At 39.0% G+C, this 16,314-nt stretch overlaps 1 protein-coding gene across 38 annotated transcripts in view; it reads left to right on the top strand.

Annotated features, from left to right (window-relative positions):
- Window positions 1–16,314, top strand: part of DLG2 (discs large MAGUK scaffold protein 2) — a 998,920-nt gene that overhangs the window by 894,915 nt on the left and 87,691 nt on the right. For all 38 annotated transcript variants that reach the window (XM_061457957.1, XM_061457959.1, XM_061457946.1 and 35 more), the window contains one exon: window positions 12,243–12,357. In XM_061457957.1, coding sequence (XP_061313941.1) covers window positions 12,243–12,357 — 115 coding nt within the window. The remainder of the gene's footprint in view (window positions 1–12,242; window positions 12,358–16,314) is intronic.

Here is a 16,314-nt window from a genome sequence, read left to right as displayed (position 1 = left end):
TGGCCATCACTGATCTAGTGAGAATTAGTACAAATTAATTTTCACATTAACCTGCTTACAGCCATGAATACTGCACTAGGTACTAGGGGATTCAGTTAATTACAATAATAATACTTTGGTGCTAATTACAGGGACACACCAGAAAGGTTGCTGTAGCAATACTAACCCATTTCATAGCATGTAGGCCACTGACAGTAATGAGCTTCGTCTGTCCCAGTTGGTGCACAGTAATTTTCTTTTAGGTCTCATTTCTGACACTTGCAGGCTGTTTCAAAAAGGTTTCTCTTGCAAGCCCACCCCTGCCTGCCTGCTTAGCTGTGTACCTCTTTTTCATTATTTCTTTTCATAGAATCATAGAATAGATAGGGTTGGAAAGGACCTTAAGCTCACCCAGTTCTGTTTGCCATATTGCTTTCTCATAGTTATTGTAAACTAGAAGGAATGGTCCTAAAAAGCAGCAAAAAAGCTTCAGACGAGACATTAGGAAAAATACTCAACTGCAGAAAGGAGAGGGAAGCACCAGAATAGACTGTTAGGGGTGGTTGAAGTGTCTCCATCTCTGGGGATCTTTAAGAACAAATTAGAGATCTGTAAGAAGATATAATTGTGACTTATGGCCCCTGAGGATGTTCTGCTCCCTCTCTGCCAATCTCTCTGTCTCCTCCTCACTCAGAGCTTGACTCATGCTCCAGTTGTAAGTTGCTGATACCTGGCACCTGCACAAGCATGTCCTGTTTGTCCTTGGAAAATGCTAGGCAGTGCGATTTGATACAATCCTTTATCATTGTTGTCTAAGATAAATCATCTCCATTTGCTTCGAAAAGTGCAGTCAGTTGTTCCAGTGCAGACAGCATTTTGGAACTTGATCACAAATCCCAGGCCATAATGCAGTCCCAGACAGTCTCACACAAGTTTCTTATTCAATCTGAGTATCTCTCTTTCTTAGAAGTGTATGTATAGGCAACTTAAGCCATTCTGTATTATAGAATCACAGAATGGTTAGGGTTGGAAAGGACCTTAAGATCATGTAATTCCAACCCCACTGCCATGGGCAGGAACACCTTTCACTAAACCAGGTTTTTCAAAGCCCCATCCAGCCTGGCCTTGAACACTACCAGAATTTCTGGGTTTTGACTATTTCTGTCCAGATTGTCTCTGAAAGCTGTATGGATGTGACATTTATCAGTGCTAAACACTGTTTAATCACATAAGTGAAGGGATCATCTTGAGCCAGTGCTTTTTCCTACTTGGATCATCCTGGACAGTCACAAGTAGAGAAGCAGAAAATCAAAGAGCCTTGAAACAGTCTACCAAAGCTAAGCCAAAGTGCAGTGTCAACAAAATATTACAGACTAACCTCATTTTTGTCAAGGAAAGGAAAAGCCAGTCTGCATATGTCAAATGAATCTTAGGGTAAAGCCATAGACCATAGTCATGGAAAACTGTCACTATTAAAAATTGTGATTTCTCCAATGAAAATGGGTCTAAAAGAATTTTCCTTTCAAGGGAGCATATGGTGATGCAATCCAGCTGCTGTCACTAGCTGTAGGCCAACAACTGTGGGAAAGTCTGCACCAGTAAATAAACATTTGACATAGGCCGTTTTTCCTTTCTCCCTCTCTCTGCATTCCATATAAATATCTATACACACACATTCTATATATATATTTGCATTCAATGATATATATATATATATATGCACTGAATTGACTTTCTGTGTGACAGTGTAAAACACTGATAAATCAATAGTACCCAGCATATTAGGATTAACAAAACATTCACTTGCTCTAGAGAACAAACAGCTGGTCCTTGGGAAAAGCTGCTGAGATTGTCATTCTTATTCTGGGATGCTTGTCAGAGTCATGAAAGAATATAAGAACCCTGGATATCAGGTGGGAACACGTCCATTTTCTACTGCTCTGTAAGCCTTATCTCTAATGTGGCTTATCAGCACAGCAGGGAGACAGCAGTAGACCTCTGCTTCCTGTAGGATTGACCCTCACCTTTTCTTTTTTACCTAAGTTCACGTACCTAGCACACCTGAGTTAAACAACACCACTGAAGGTATTGATTTGATGAAGACGCTTTGGACAGAAACCTCAAAGAGCCTGGATGTTTAGTGATATTCACTGACCTACATGCTGTCATATTAACTTTGCATTTTCACTTTTCACTCAAAGGAAAGGCTGTAATGCAATAATATTGTTTGCATAGTACACAGGACCAGTAATGGGGTGGATAATAACTGGAAGACGTTGTTGTGCTGAGATTAGGGAGACCTTGTTACTCCTCCCCAGAACATTGCAGAACTGGCACAGGGAGGAGGAAGGGCATCTCAAATGCCTATTCAACTACAACTAGTGCTTTATCTGGAAAATGACTCCTACAGGTCACAAAAGGAGAAAAATAAATGATGTGCATTCAACAGATCTGGAGTCTCTCCTCGATGTGTAGAAGTATGCACTTACGTACAAGTATCTCACTATGTCGAAGCATGGTTTAAACAAAGCTATAGAAACAGAACAGATAAGTAAATTCAAAATGGGATAAAAAAGCAATATAGTCAAATTTTCTTTATATCAGTCTTTGATTTTTAGAAAGAGGAATGTGATCAATGCAATATGTCTGATTTTTCAGGAAGTCATTCAATACTGCACACTGCTATTTAAACCAGTGAAGACGTAGATGAAACCTTGCAACAAGGATAAAAAAGCATATCGGAAAAGTCTGAAACAAAATTAGATTGTTTATTTAGCAGAATGAGGTTGGTAGATGAAGTTGTGTTCTGTCTGTAAATCTGTCATGAGAATCGATATACAATGGAAAAGAGCAATTTACACAGAGGAACTGTGCTGGTGCAAAAGCCATCAAGCAGGATGAAGCTGCGTTTCGTTAGAAGAATGAGTCTAACCATTTGAGGATGGGATTCTGTGTGTGGTCTTCCAACAGTTATGAAATGCCAAAATTGAACTAATTGTAAAAAAGTATTTGAACAGTTTATGCACTGTATTTTAGGGCACTGTGAAAGCAGGAATTGGACTTGATTAAGAAGACCTTTTCCAGCTAAGTCATCTATGCCGTAAATGTGGCATTTTGTGGTTCTGAGAATGATGAGGTCAAGCCTATCAGCGGTAATTGCAAGGCATTTGTTGGCATTACAGTGATTTTTCAGACATTATTCCAATTTTACATGATCTTTTGCTCAAGTTAATCAATGTTTCAGGGCATCCAGACCATCAGCTGTAGCCTCCATGTCTCATTAGTGGCCAATTGCACAATCTACATGTTTGCAACCTAGATATCTCCTTGCACAGTACTCAAAATATTCCTTATAATAAGCTAAGAGGCATGCAGGGAGCATGGCTTATCCTAAGGTAATATATGTATTTATCTTGTTTAAATTCATTCAGGCTTGTAATGTGCTCAACCATTCCCTATTACCTGTTTGTATTACAAACAGTAATCCCCCTTAATCAGGAAGCTCTAGCAGAGTAATGCAATTTTGCAGCTGCTCTCAATATTGCCTCTTAGAAAAGATCAATACACCTGTGCAAACGTTTTTACCTGTTTCATCCCTTTCTGTATACTTCTCTTTTTTGTTCAGAACATTAAATATATTGGGTTTTAAGTTTATTAATGGTAAAAATTGATAGTTTTGTTTCCAGTCTTTGCTAATTTCTTCTTTTTAATTCAACACAATGTCTCAGACAGTCTTAGGAGATAGCTGAAGATATTCTTGTCTGGAAGAACAGCACAGCTGAGTATAGGAAAGTAAAGGTTACAGGGGGAGGTAGGTCTTACCTATCAGACTTTGAAGTCAGGAAGTGAATCATTTATTTATGGCATTATTCAATGTTAGTAAATGGTATTAATCATAACAGCAAAGCAATTCACCCCAATGAGGTATATCCACATTTCTTTTCATAACACTTTTGCCAAGATTCTGGTTGCATTGCTGATGGTTCTTCTGCTCTCTGTGGTTTTGGTAATCTGTAATGCTATCCTGGTTTATGAATAATTGCATCAGGTAGTTTTGGTATTCTTCCTACTATTTAATTTTCTCTGTTAGCTTTTAATTCTTATATTATTTGTGAGTTGTGGTTTGGAGGGGTCTTTTTCACAGTAGGCTACGAATTTCATGCTGGTTTATGGAGTCAGTACAATCACATTAGTTTCTCCACCACTGTATTTTCTGAAATAAACCTTTTTTCCCCTAAGAGTCTTTTAGGAACCCCCCTTTTTTTTCGTCTCTTCCCACTCTGAGTATAAGAGAATTTCATGGGGTATAAGTACAAAACTGGCATACGATGTCTCAACTGTGAAAGTTTTCATGTAAGTTTTCATCATGTTTCTCCTTAGTCACAGTAAAATTTTATTGATCTTGAAGATGACGAAGTAAGGTTGTACCCTTTTCTTTTCCCAATATGGTTTAGTACGAGGTAGCATCTTCGGCATACAACAGTGTGGGGGAAGATACCACCTGCCCCAGTCTGCCCCTACCTCCATATCACTTTATCCTCTCCTCTTCACATTTGCAGACAATTTTATGTTTCCAGTCTGCATCATTCAGACTGTCATAGAATCGCAGAATCCCAGATTGGTTTGGGTTGGAAAGCACCTTAAAGTTCATCCAGTTCCAACCCCCCGCCATGGGCAGGGACACTTTCCACTAGAGCAGCTTGCTCCAAGCCCCTGTGTCCAACCTGGCCTTGAACACTGCCAGGGATGGGGCAGCCACAGCTTCCTTGGACAGCCTGTGCCAGTGCCTCAGCACCCTCACAGTAAAGAACATCCTTATATCTAACCTAAATCTCCCTTGTTTAAGTTTCAAGTTAAGTCAGGCTAATGGAAATAAGACGGCTAAACCAGTTCATCCGTATTGAAGCGTATTTGGGAAAACTCACATAAACCATGTAGCTGATAGGTGGGCACTCAGAAGACTTTTGGAAGGAGGAAATTTATAAACAGCTGGAGGCAGGTAGGAATCATTTGCCAGCACAGTCTGGAAAAGAGGAGAACCTACCCAATGTAGATACAGGGTTAGTCAATACCACCAAATTGGCTTCCCAGTACTTTCATGCCTAGGAAACTCTAGAAGCTGTCAGCCCTGTATTTTGTTTCCTCATGTCAATTCATGTCTTGAAGAGCTGGAAGCACGGTAAGCCAGCATTACCATTAAGAAGATACGGCTAATCAATATTATATGCTCAAGTCCCAAGAGATAATACTACACTTAGTAAAAAGCAGAAGCACATAAAAGCAATGAAGCAAAAATAATAAGTAAAAATGGACCAGGGGCAATAATTTTGGATAGAGAATTGTGGAAATTTAATAAATGCCTGAAAATAAGATCCTCCACCACTAGCCTGAAGCGACAAAATAGCTAAATGAATTAGCTTAGCTATTAATAGAAAGTAGGGTTTGCTTCTTTGCATAAATACTTGTGGAAGAAAGAGGATTCCGATGCTGGGAAGGGTGTGGGGTTGTTTATTTTCACCTTGACAGAGTCATTTTGTGCCTAAAACACAAGAAAGATCTTGAAGCATTTCTGTGCTGCATGAAACAGTAACTCCTACAAAGCTATCAAGGTTAATGAGACATATGCTGCTCTGCTGGGCAAGTGTGGCTGTGCAAGTCGGAAGCCTGGGGTGAAGTGATGCACCCAGCTCTTCCAAGATTTTACCCTATGCTGCCAAGGCAGCCCATGTGTTGTGAAATGCATGGTTGAGATCTGACTCTCTGCTTTTTATTTGCCTTGCCCTTCCTTCAACATGTGTAAATACAATGTTTTCCAAGATGTTAGCTCAGTGTGAGCCTTAGGTGTGGAAAGCACCACAAACAGTCCTGTTTAGTTCAGGGATGCATCAATTCAAATAGAAGGGAGAACAGATTTTTGAGAATACAGTAAAATTCAGTGCAGGAAAAGGTTCCCAAAATTGGAAAAGGTTGTTTTTAAAAGCTGTTGAGTTGCTTACAGCTTTCTTCAATGGTTGGAAGAAACTACAACAGATTACCAGCTGAGAAAGTCCAGGATGACACTTCATAAACCAAGGACAAGCTTTAAGGGAACAAGCAGAATAACACCTCAGTGGGATACATAGTCCTTGTCACTCACTAATACCTTGATTTATTTTAGTACTTCTCTTTCATTATGAGGTCTGATTTCTCTAAAACTAAAGGTTCTAGAGACTAATTTATATTGGAATTATATTCCCCACGACTAAGAATAGAACACGGTATTAGTCTCCTGAATGTATTGTGGGAGGAAGATATCTTTTCAGGTGTATATATATATATTCACAGTTAACACAATATAAGAGCTGTATCTAATGGTGCAAGACATGGAAGACACATTATGTTCCTGTAATAAAGCAAATGAAAATAAAGTTAATGGTGATGTTTAGGCAATGAGGCCAGCTACAGAACAAATGTACATTGCTGAAATTTAATATAACAGGCTCAAACGTAAATACCTGTGCATTGATAAAGGAAAGCAACCAACCATTATCAAACAATAAAGATATTAATGGCCCTACTGTGCCGAAGTTTTAAAGCAATGGGTAAAATCAGTAAATTTGCCTGTGTCATTGTTTTTGAAAGGTTCCTGGAAAACTGGGTTGAAAGCATTCCAATAAAAACAAGCAGATAGAGTTAAACTAATGAAAACTAATAAAATCTAAATATATCTTCCCTTCCCCAGTACTGGGTTTTTTCATTTCCTTTGAGTGAGCTCAGTGGAGTTATATTACTGATAAGAAATAGTAGCTTAACTTGTTCTGTTGCTTGATGCATCATGAATGGAGCAAGGCCCTTTGAGCAACACTTTCCCCAATAAATAAGGCACACTATTGCATTGCTTACAGACAACATCAGAGTTGCATGTGCATTTTTTTCCTATTAAGTCCTGAATTTAGCTGATGTTAAACCTAATTGATCTTTTGGACTTACTAAAAGCATAACATTTGCTATACAATATAAGACCCAAAGCCAGCCTTGTCCAGAACTATATCCCTGGCAGTGGAGGAAGGGAAGGAAGAGGAAGATGCAAGAACCAAAGGAATAGTGAACTATATCTAATGATAGTGTGTTTGTTTCTTTATTTCTTACAAAATTACTGCAGTTCACAAAGGTTTTTCACCAACAGTAACCTGCCATGTAAATGCTTGCAACCTCAGACCGCTATAGAAGTGAAATCCTAATCATCTACAAACAGCAGTTAGGGTACTTTAACAAAATTGGACTCAAACCAAATATTAAGCAAAAACCACAATGCAAACAGGCATAAAATAGTAGCCAAAAGCATTAGTAGTTTGTGTCTTTTTCTTTCACTTTTTATGTGTATTACAGTAGTTTCAATGGCTTCTAGAGCTGTGGGATTCTCTGCACCTGGCAGTAATGTAGCACTCAAATCTCTCTACCTTAGATGCCACAGTATGATGATATCTACTCTTTGTGACTCACAAGTAAATCCATGGAAAAGCAAGAATCAGACCCAGCCTTGGTGCTGGTCTGTTCACGTTCATCTCACCTCCATGTGTAAAACAGTGGTGACTGGACAACACGGTGGAAAAGGGGCAGAAATGGAATACACTCACTGCAGGAAGAAATGTGTTCTGCTGTTATTCTAAAACAGACCATTCAGCCAAGATGTCTCCTGAGGGGAGGCAGAGGGGGGAAAAATCTATACAAATAGCATAAATAATGTTACCATAATAGTAGCATCATGCACATTGCTATCTCAGATGTCCAAGGCAATAAGTTCATGACTTGCTGTAGTGGCATATAAGTTTTCTTCGCCTAAACAGAACAAAAGAAAAACTCTGAAGGTTTAAGCTGGCCTGGATCCACTGAAATTATGCCAAATTGCTACTGATGGAGAATCTGGTCTGGCAGCTATTCCTTTATTACGGCGTCTAGAGTTATTTGACATGCCCTTTTTGAAGTGATAAAATTCTGTCTCTAACTAAAGTCTTCCTAGTCTTTTTTCTTTTGGTTTGGTTTTTAAGCAGTGTAGTCTGTTAAAAACAGAGAGTTCAAGTTGTACTTTCGAGTTTGAGTTCCTACTTTTCAGGAAATCTACTGTCAATTAGAATCAAACAGTGATGGTCTTGAATTACACAGGAAAGTGAATTTTGGTACCTGCTGACAGAAAGAATCGCTCTCTCTCTAAAGGTGCCAGCACTAAAAGCTTTCAAATTAATAAAGACCTGGCCTGTGATGCTGAAGTACTGTATAATACGTCAACATTTCGGTGCTTAACTATACTTTACTTGTAGGATCTGGGCTTTTTGGTCATCATGTTCTCTAAATTCAGTCAAAGCTAAATTCTTTATTATCAACTTAAAAGTGGAAAATAACAGTAACGTAGCTTTGTAAAATTCTGCAACTCTTTCTCATCAAAAAGCTGCAGCATATTTATTCATCTATCATAGCTATTCTTAATTTATATGATAAAAAGTAACATCAAGCCTTCAGATACAAAATCTCAGTCTTTGTTATTTTTAGATTTATCAATTACTTGATTTTTACTGTGATTTTCTAAGAGTTTCTTGAGGTTTATTTTGTTGCATTCATTTTTAGTCTCTCAAATGCGTCTAAGACTTCCAGAAGCCTTCTTGTATGTTCAAGTGTCATAGTCTTTTAGGCCATTTCTAAAGTGACTTGGAGAATTTGAACCTAAAATTTCAATGCACTGCTTACTTTAAGTGGAAAACCCTTTGTTCCATGTGTATGCAAGGACTTAAGTCGCAGCAGCACCCATCCCAACTATCCTTAATGTCTATGTATCCACCATGGATCTCACACACTCATGCTGTTTTTCTTCACAACACTTGGAGAGAGTTAAGTGTTGAGTAATCGGACTAACAAATTCAGATCATGGGCCATCAAAATTAGTCAATAGGAAACTGAAAAGGGGGGATATGTGTGTTAAAACAACCCCTCCCCACTATGTAGGTACCCACTTGCACAATTGTAGAAGGTGTTGTACGATTTTAGGTATCTAAATCACTTCAGAAGTAAAAATGCTTTTCACTGGACTCATTAGCCTGCATAGGTGGACAGAGTTGGTGTTTCCCTTCTATTATTTTACTGGTGTCTGTATTTGATAAATACACTCAGCCTGGGCCTTGGCTGGGCTTGGAAACAGTTCACACTGTAGTAATTCAAGCTGACTCTTCTCTCCTGACTGCCCAGAGAGTTGAGCAGAGCCAACTTTGGAAAACAAACCCTTGGAAAAATGGGTATTTTCTTGGAACAGCATGTAGCATCACGCCAGTGCCAGAACCCTGGAAAATGATCTTACTCTCCCTTCAGCTTGGCCATTCCTCACAGCATCAGTCTCCTTTCCACATCCAGTGGCACTAGCTCAGCTTCTCCAGGGTTAGTGGGTTGTATCTCTGTCCTTGGGACAGCTAAATTCAGGTCTACCTACACTGCCATGAGACCTGAGCCAGCTCTAAAGAGGAACATGAACAACCGTTTCCCTTCATCTCATCTGCCCTCCTTCTTACAGCAATATTTCCAGAGCCACAGGCCAGGGCAAACCATTATATCATCCAGTCTGACCTCAGCAATAATATAGGTTACGGTTTGCTCATGCATTTGCCCTTTTGGCTTAACGCACAACTTTATCAGTTCCTTAAGTTTGTTAGATCATTAGTGAATCAGGCAACGGGTAGGACCTTTGCAGATGGATTTTGCTAAGTCAAATTTGGTAAATTTCGCTAATGATGCACTCCAGCAGCAACAGGTTCTTTGTTCTGCCTTTCTTTAAAGGGCATGAAATTAGTGAATCAGCTTTAACTGTATTTCTTCTCAGCGTGTCACAACCTCAGCGTCCTTTTAATTGTGTAGAAGCCTTGAAAGTGTGATACTTAGATTTAGTGCTGAATTTGAAGGAAGCTGGAAGTGTTTTTCTGGACTTTAGCACTGCCACTCACCTAGCAAATGCAAAGCTATTAGCAAACAGATCCTCTGAAATGACCCCAGATATAAAGAAATGTTAAGAAAAAGGACTTTTTCCCAGAGGGCAGCACTACCGTAGCTGTTCTGATGGCAGAAATGGAGCATCACTCTTTCTTTTCCAGTTCACATTTCAAACACAGCCATAACTGTAGTATCTAAGCATCAGCAGGAGAACTAGGACAACTGAGATTAAAGAAGCTTATCTGAGCTGGGTTAAATGCTACCTGCATGGATGGCCTTCCAATTTTCGGTCCAGGGAAGGGACAGGCATACACTTCAGCATTTTTTGGTACATAAACATGAAGAAGGTACTGTGAGAAAATATAGACCCATACATTTTGTTATCTTCAAATTATCTGTGCATTTCAATCCAAAGGAAAACAACATCTCAAGAACATGAATTACCAGAACTATCATTCAGTATTTTTTTAATATCAAGCAGGGAGGAAGAGCTTGAACCCTGAATATCCATCACACATTCATTAGACATTTTAAAAGACATGTTGTGGTTTCAAAATGCCTTCCAGGAAGAGAGAGATTATTAAATCCAGAATAAATCTACAGTCATTCAAAATCAGTTCAATCACAAGCATGCTCTCAAGTCAGAACACAAGTTATAATGCCATCATTTGACCAAGCTGTAGTCATTCGAGTATCTCATGAGCTGGTGGTCGGGTTGCAAATAGCTGGCTGCTGTGCTAGAGAGAGTCGGATTTTCAATCCTCTCTTCTTGCTCTCCAGATTGATGTCTAAATCTGGGAGTTACTCCCACACCTCAGATACAGAGCCAGCCTGGGATATGGTTGCATTTTAAAGGGAAAGCTGCCATTACAGCTGCTGTGATGTAAATCATTCCTATCCTTGGCCTTGCCCAGATGTAAGACGTCAAAGAAGCTGAATTACGCTGTATGTTTTCTGTCTTCTTCAGTGTATATACCACATATGAAAGAGACCTAGTGACAACCCTTAAAATTGTAGTATTCTGTCTGTATGCAGATGGCTGACACTGTATGAGGAAGAGAAATGCAAGCTTTTTGGGTTTAAGGTCACCTTCCCTATTTGCCAAGAAGAAATGTTAGATGTGTTTTAATGAAATACAAATTAAACAAAGCCTTGCTCAGAAGATGAGCACTTACTAAATAAATTCTGGAGTGGGAGAATAGAATAAATATGACTCACATACAGCAAACTTAAATCCTACACTGGGATAAACACTTCAAAACTAAACTCCACTTAAAAAAAAAATAGGTTTGTATGAGCCTTAGCTCCACTGAGGGTTTTGGCTTTTAAATCACTGAGATGCTTAAAGTTATTCTCTAGGTGAAAGAAATGAGCAAGAAACAAGCTACAGAATAAATCTGAAATACAGTCTGCATGTAGGTGTCTCTTCTCCTGACATACAAAATTTCAGCTGCAGTTGGTGAAGTCATAGGTATGTGGGAAGACTGAGAAGTCTTATACCACAGCAGTGGTTCCCAGCTGATTGGCAAAGTATCTACTTAACAAACTCGGTAGGTAATGCCAAAGCAGCTCAATGGAAGGAGTTAAAATGAGCCCAGTAAGAAGTAAAAAGGAGAACCAAACAAAAAACCCAAATCAAATCACTCTGCTAAGCCAAACTGAAGGTAGCTAGTGTCCATGCAAAATGTGGGATCTTTGAAAGGTCAGATGTTATTATCCAATGAAAAGTTAAAGGGCACTGAATAAAATGAATTAGTTGTTGTTGCAAAGCATCTAGACATTCTGGGAACAGAGCCCAATCCTCAGTGGGCTGGGTAAATAGGTGGCTTATTGCTCATACAACAATTTCACAGCTGCTTTGAGGATAATTAGACTTTGATATATCTCCTTTAGTTCAGCGGGATTTTACACTAAATGCTTAAGTCATTAGTAACTTCAGTGCATCATCCCACTGCCCCCAACAAGGTATCTCATTGCTTGGAAGGAGGAATTACACAGTGCAAAACTGCTTTCAACATGCTTTTTGCAGGCTGAAAGATATCTGGTAACACACTTTAAAGGTCCTGAAGCTGGAGGAGGGAGAGTCTAACTACTTGACTTGTCACATAGTGCAGAAATGTTCAGGTAGCACAATAAAAAGGGCACATATTTACCTAAAATAATATATTAATGCAAGGTCCTGTTAGACCTCAATTTTCAGGACATGCTTTCAACTCATTAATTTAATACTAATTTGCATTTAGCAGCCCTAATGATTATATAGGTCAAGAAAACTAAAATATCTTTATTGTCTGTTTTTTTTTCAATCTCCTTAGAGTACGCTCGGTTTGAGGCAAAAATCCATGACCTGCGTGAGCAGATGATGAATCACAGCATGAGTTCTGGGTCCGGCTCCCTGAGGACTAATCAGAAGAGGTCACTGTATGTCAGGTAAGCAGGGAGAGATTTCTCCTGGGAATATGTTGGCAGCTACCTTGTCTATTCCTGACTTATGTGTTGTGGGTTTGGCAAGGTGGGGAAGAAGTTTGAGGAACTGCATTGAATAGAACTGAGAAATGCATCAGTCTTACAAGCACAGCATCATTAATGTGAAAACCGGAGAAAGATCTATTGCTTAATCTGATTGTTTCAAGCCATTTTCAAAGAGCTTTATACTTTTATAGTGATTTGGTGTTATGAGATGAAGATTTCTTACCAGTTGTCAGCTCTTTTGATATCTGTGATGGATATTGTGGTGTAGTGACGCATTGCATTTCTGTGTGAGGTCTTGCCCAGACAGGGACTGATTGTTCTCATAAAGAGCACTTCTTTCCCAAGACCTTGTTCTGACCAAGCAAGGACTATTATATGCTATTCTAAGTGCATGACCATCTACTGCTACCCAGTTGCACTTGTTTATATTTCTATCAGTCTGTGCTACAAAGAATTTACCGTCTACCTAGCAAGATCAAATATGCAGATGAGATGTTAAACAAGCTGATCTGCATAGCTAAATGGAGTAGTAAATAACGTAGGAACTGCATAACTGTGAGCCAGACAGTAGCAGTGGTTATAGTTTTGATTTGACTGCGCAAGTCCCTTGCCATAGTCATTGCTGGGTGAAAGACTGCGTGTTGCCCAATTCCTCCTAAGAAAGTTCTTGCTGTTGCTCATACCTTTTGGAGCTCAGGGAAATCTATGGGCCTTTGTGCCAAATCCTCTAATAATGTTAATAATTATGCTTCCTCGGCTTTTCATTTTTGTTTTTTCCCCCATGCTCAGCATTTCATTTGAAATTCCTGACAATCATGAAGCAGAAGGAAGCAATTTGTCAGCCTCCAGGCAGTGATAATTATTCATAGGGGAGCTAATTCAGGTGATAACATTGCAGAGATCCAATTAAGGCTAAATTCTACACTTTATCATTATGCCCTCAGCATGAAGGGGTAAAGTAGCAGAGAAGGAAAGGAAAACTTAAATGCTAGCACAGATGGTCTTATTCTAGTGGGCACCAACCAGATGAAGCACTAATTGGTACTGCTGCCAGAAAGAGCAAAGGCTGAAAGGATATGGATCACTGTTACCAGTGAATTTGCTGTTGGGCAAGGTCAGGTTGGATATCTTATGGGTTTTGATGCATCTCTAACCTTCCCTGACCTCTCTGGCTTTGTGTTTACTTCTGGAGCTATTCCACCTGCGGGAGGTTTTTTGCAGATGTAACACAAAGTGATGTTGTTGTCAAGCTTTGGCTTGAATTTGCATTTTATGAAAAGCTATAGTCATTGGGGTATGTCCAAGCTTACTTTGCTTGAATTGAGCCAGGAACCCAATATGTGGGGAGCAATGGTGCAAGAAATCCAAGCCAGCAACCACAAGTCAATTGAGGTGTGCACATAAAGGGCTAACACAGGGTCCTGAACAACTCACTGTTTTGAGCTGTGCAATTACCCCTGTAACAGCATTCGACCCGGTAAGCCCTGCTGAGAACTGAGGCTTATTATCTTGCATACTGAGCCAAGCTAATAAATCTATGCTGCCTCTGGACTACCCTAGGTCTATGAATACGGTATTGCTCTGTGTGCACTTATGAGCCCAGTTTTCCACTAGTTCATGAATTCTGGATGTGGTCTGTCTCACTAGGCTGATACGCCCTCGTGCTTCACTGCGGGAATCTTTGATGTCTTAGCTGCATATCTAAATATCACTTCCCAAACCATAAATGCAAAACCTGTTCTTTTATTCCAGAGTTGTACCAAAAAATGCCCCACATCTCTCAAGCAGAAAACCTCAAAAGCCTCAGTCACTTTTGTTAGCATAATTTTTTGCAGTCAAACCCACACAATCGGCTGTTTCCAACTCTGAGAAGTCTGAGCAGCTCTGTATTTTACATACTATTACAATGTGTTTGTAGTGCAGCAGCACCTGCAGCATTGTACTAGGCACTGGTAGATCAAGTCATATTACACTAATTATAAAGGTAACTTATGTCTACACTAGGCACTAAGGGGAAAAAAAACGTGAGTTCAGAAACTGAGGTTTTCAGTTTATGAATAAACTCTTTACGGCAGGGACCCATGTAAAAAGTCTGGCATTTAGGGTTTGTTTTGTTGTATTCTTACAACTCAGGACATTTCTGTTTCAATGGATTATTTTGGTCAGCATGTGCAAGAAAACTAGAGGCATATTGCCATATGTTGCAAAGCTGTAGCTTTTATGCCAAGTTTATGACTCAAGTTTGCTGTTTTGCTTCACTGAGTACAAGCTAGCGTTTGTTTAGCCAGGGATCTTAATCAAAGTAAATAAGTATGTTCTAGGCAGCAGAAGGAAATAAAATAAGGTCCATATAGGTTGTAATAATTGAAACTGTCATTATCTGCTCATGGAAAAGCAAAGCTCTGTAAATAGATTTGCCAGGGGATGTGGGGTTCATTGGGCACAGGGTGCTCTTACAGTCTGTGATTTCCCCATCCGTCACCTACTTAAAGAGCATAACATTTTTAATTGAGATATATAAAAGAAGTTATACCAAATGAAGTGAGATAAAATCTAATAGGGGAATAATGGGTTGAATGTAGGACTAGAAGTAGTTGGCTGAAAGCAATTAGCAGTCACACTTAAGCAGTGTATACAAGCACAAGAAAATGATCAAGAATTACTTGCTCAGAATAAATTGTGTGGCTCTTTGATATGATCTTCTATCTGTGCATACTCTGGTGTTTCTGACTTTTATAATCTTTCTCTTTCTTTATCCCAGTCTGTTTTGCTCATGCCTCCTGGAATATTTACCAGGAATTCTCTGAAAATGGTTTTTCAGTACTACCTGTTCCTTATGTATCACCAACCCTATGTCTCTATTTGGGATGTTATATCAGAAAGCCAACGACACTAAAGGCAAAGTACAAGACTTCAGGGTAGGATGGAGCAGTAGGAAATGCTGTTAACTCTACAGGGAGTCCATTTCCTCTTTGTCACTACATCTTTCTTAGTAAAGTAAATCTTTGAGTAAAAGGAATACAGAAAGAAAAGGAGAAAGTGAGAGAATATAATGAAAAATCTATTAACTTGTTGTTGAAGATGCATGAACTTCATTTGAATTCAATAACTGAAATGAAAGGCTAAAATTTTAGCTATTATTCTTTTTAATTCATCAGAATTCAGCCATCAGCTCATGATTAATGAGGAAAGTAAACAAACCCATCACTGTACTATATACATACATATGGGGTTTTTTAGTGTTTCTTATACAAATTCATATCTTCCTTTTAACTTTTTTTGGCTCAAAGTTTTAAAATCTGCTTTTGTAATACTATATATTTGTTTGTCTTGAAATAGCTGCGTTCTTTGCTTTGTTCTTCTAGGTCCAGATCCATAGTCCAATTTTTCAGGCTATGTGTGGTTATATTGGTACCCTTAGGAAGTGTCAGATCATGGTCTTTAACCACAGGCTGTGGAACATGAGAGCCTTTTGAAGAGTCAAGCATCAGAGAAGTACAGTCCTTTTAAAAGTTTGGTGAAGTGAGCAGCCATCGAAACTTAGTATAAAATTGCCAAGCTTCAGAGGAGACTGAGAGCTTAAGCATGGTGAAGGGCTTTTCCTATTGATTTATGAGATTCCTTCTGAGCTGAAAGTACTGGTGCAAGATTTCTGAGGGTATAAGTAGGCACTTCAGTAATTGCTACTAGATGTACAAAGAAAAGGATTTCAGGAGTCATCTAGCGTACAAGAACTGCCTTCTTTTAGTTTGTTCTTGATTCACAGACAAAAAATAACTAGATAAGCTTTGTATAAACAGCCACAGCACGTTTTAATCTTTATTCAAACAAGACAGTTTCTGAAATAACATCTGTAATTAAAAATTCCAACTATCCAAAGCCACAAACAGGCAATGGAGAGTTGCATCACTCTGC

The sequence above is a fragment of the Pezoporus flaviventris genome, unplaced genomic scaffold (genome assembly GCF_033815535.1).
Source record: "Pezoporus flaviventris isolate CSIRO_AGI_PZ_B2104156 unplaced genomic scaffold, CSIRO_AGI_Pfla_v1 ptg000025l, whole genome shotgun sequence".
Taxonomy (NCBI): Eukaryota; Metazoa; Chordata; class Aves; order Psittaciformes; family Psittacidae; genus Pezoporus; species Pezoporus flaviventris.
This window is presented reverse-complemented; position numbering and strand designations above follow the sequence as displayed.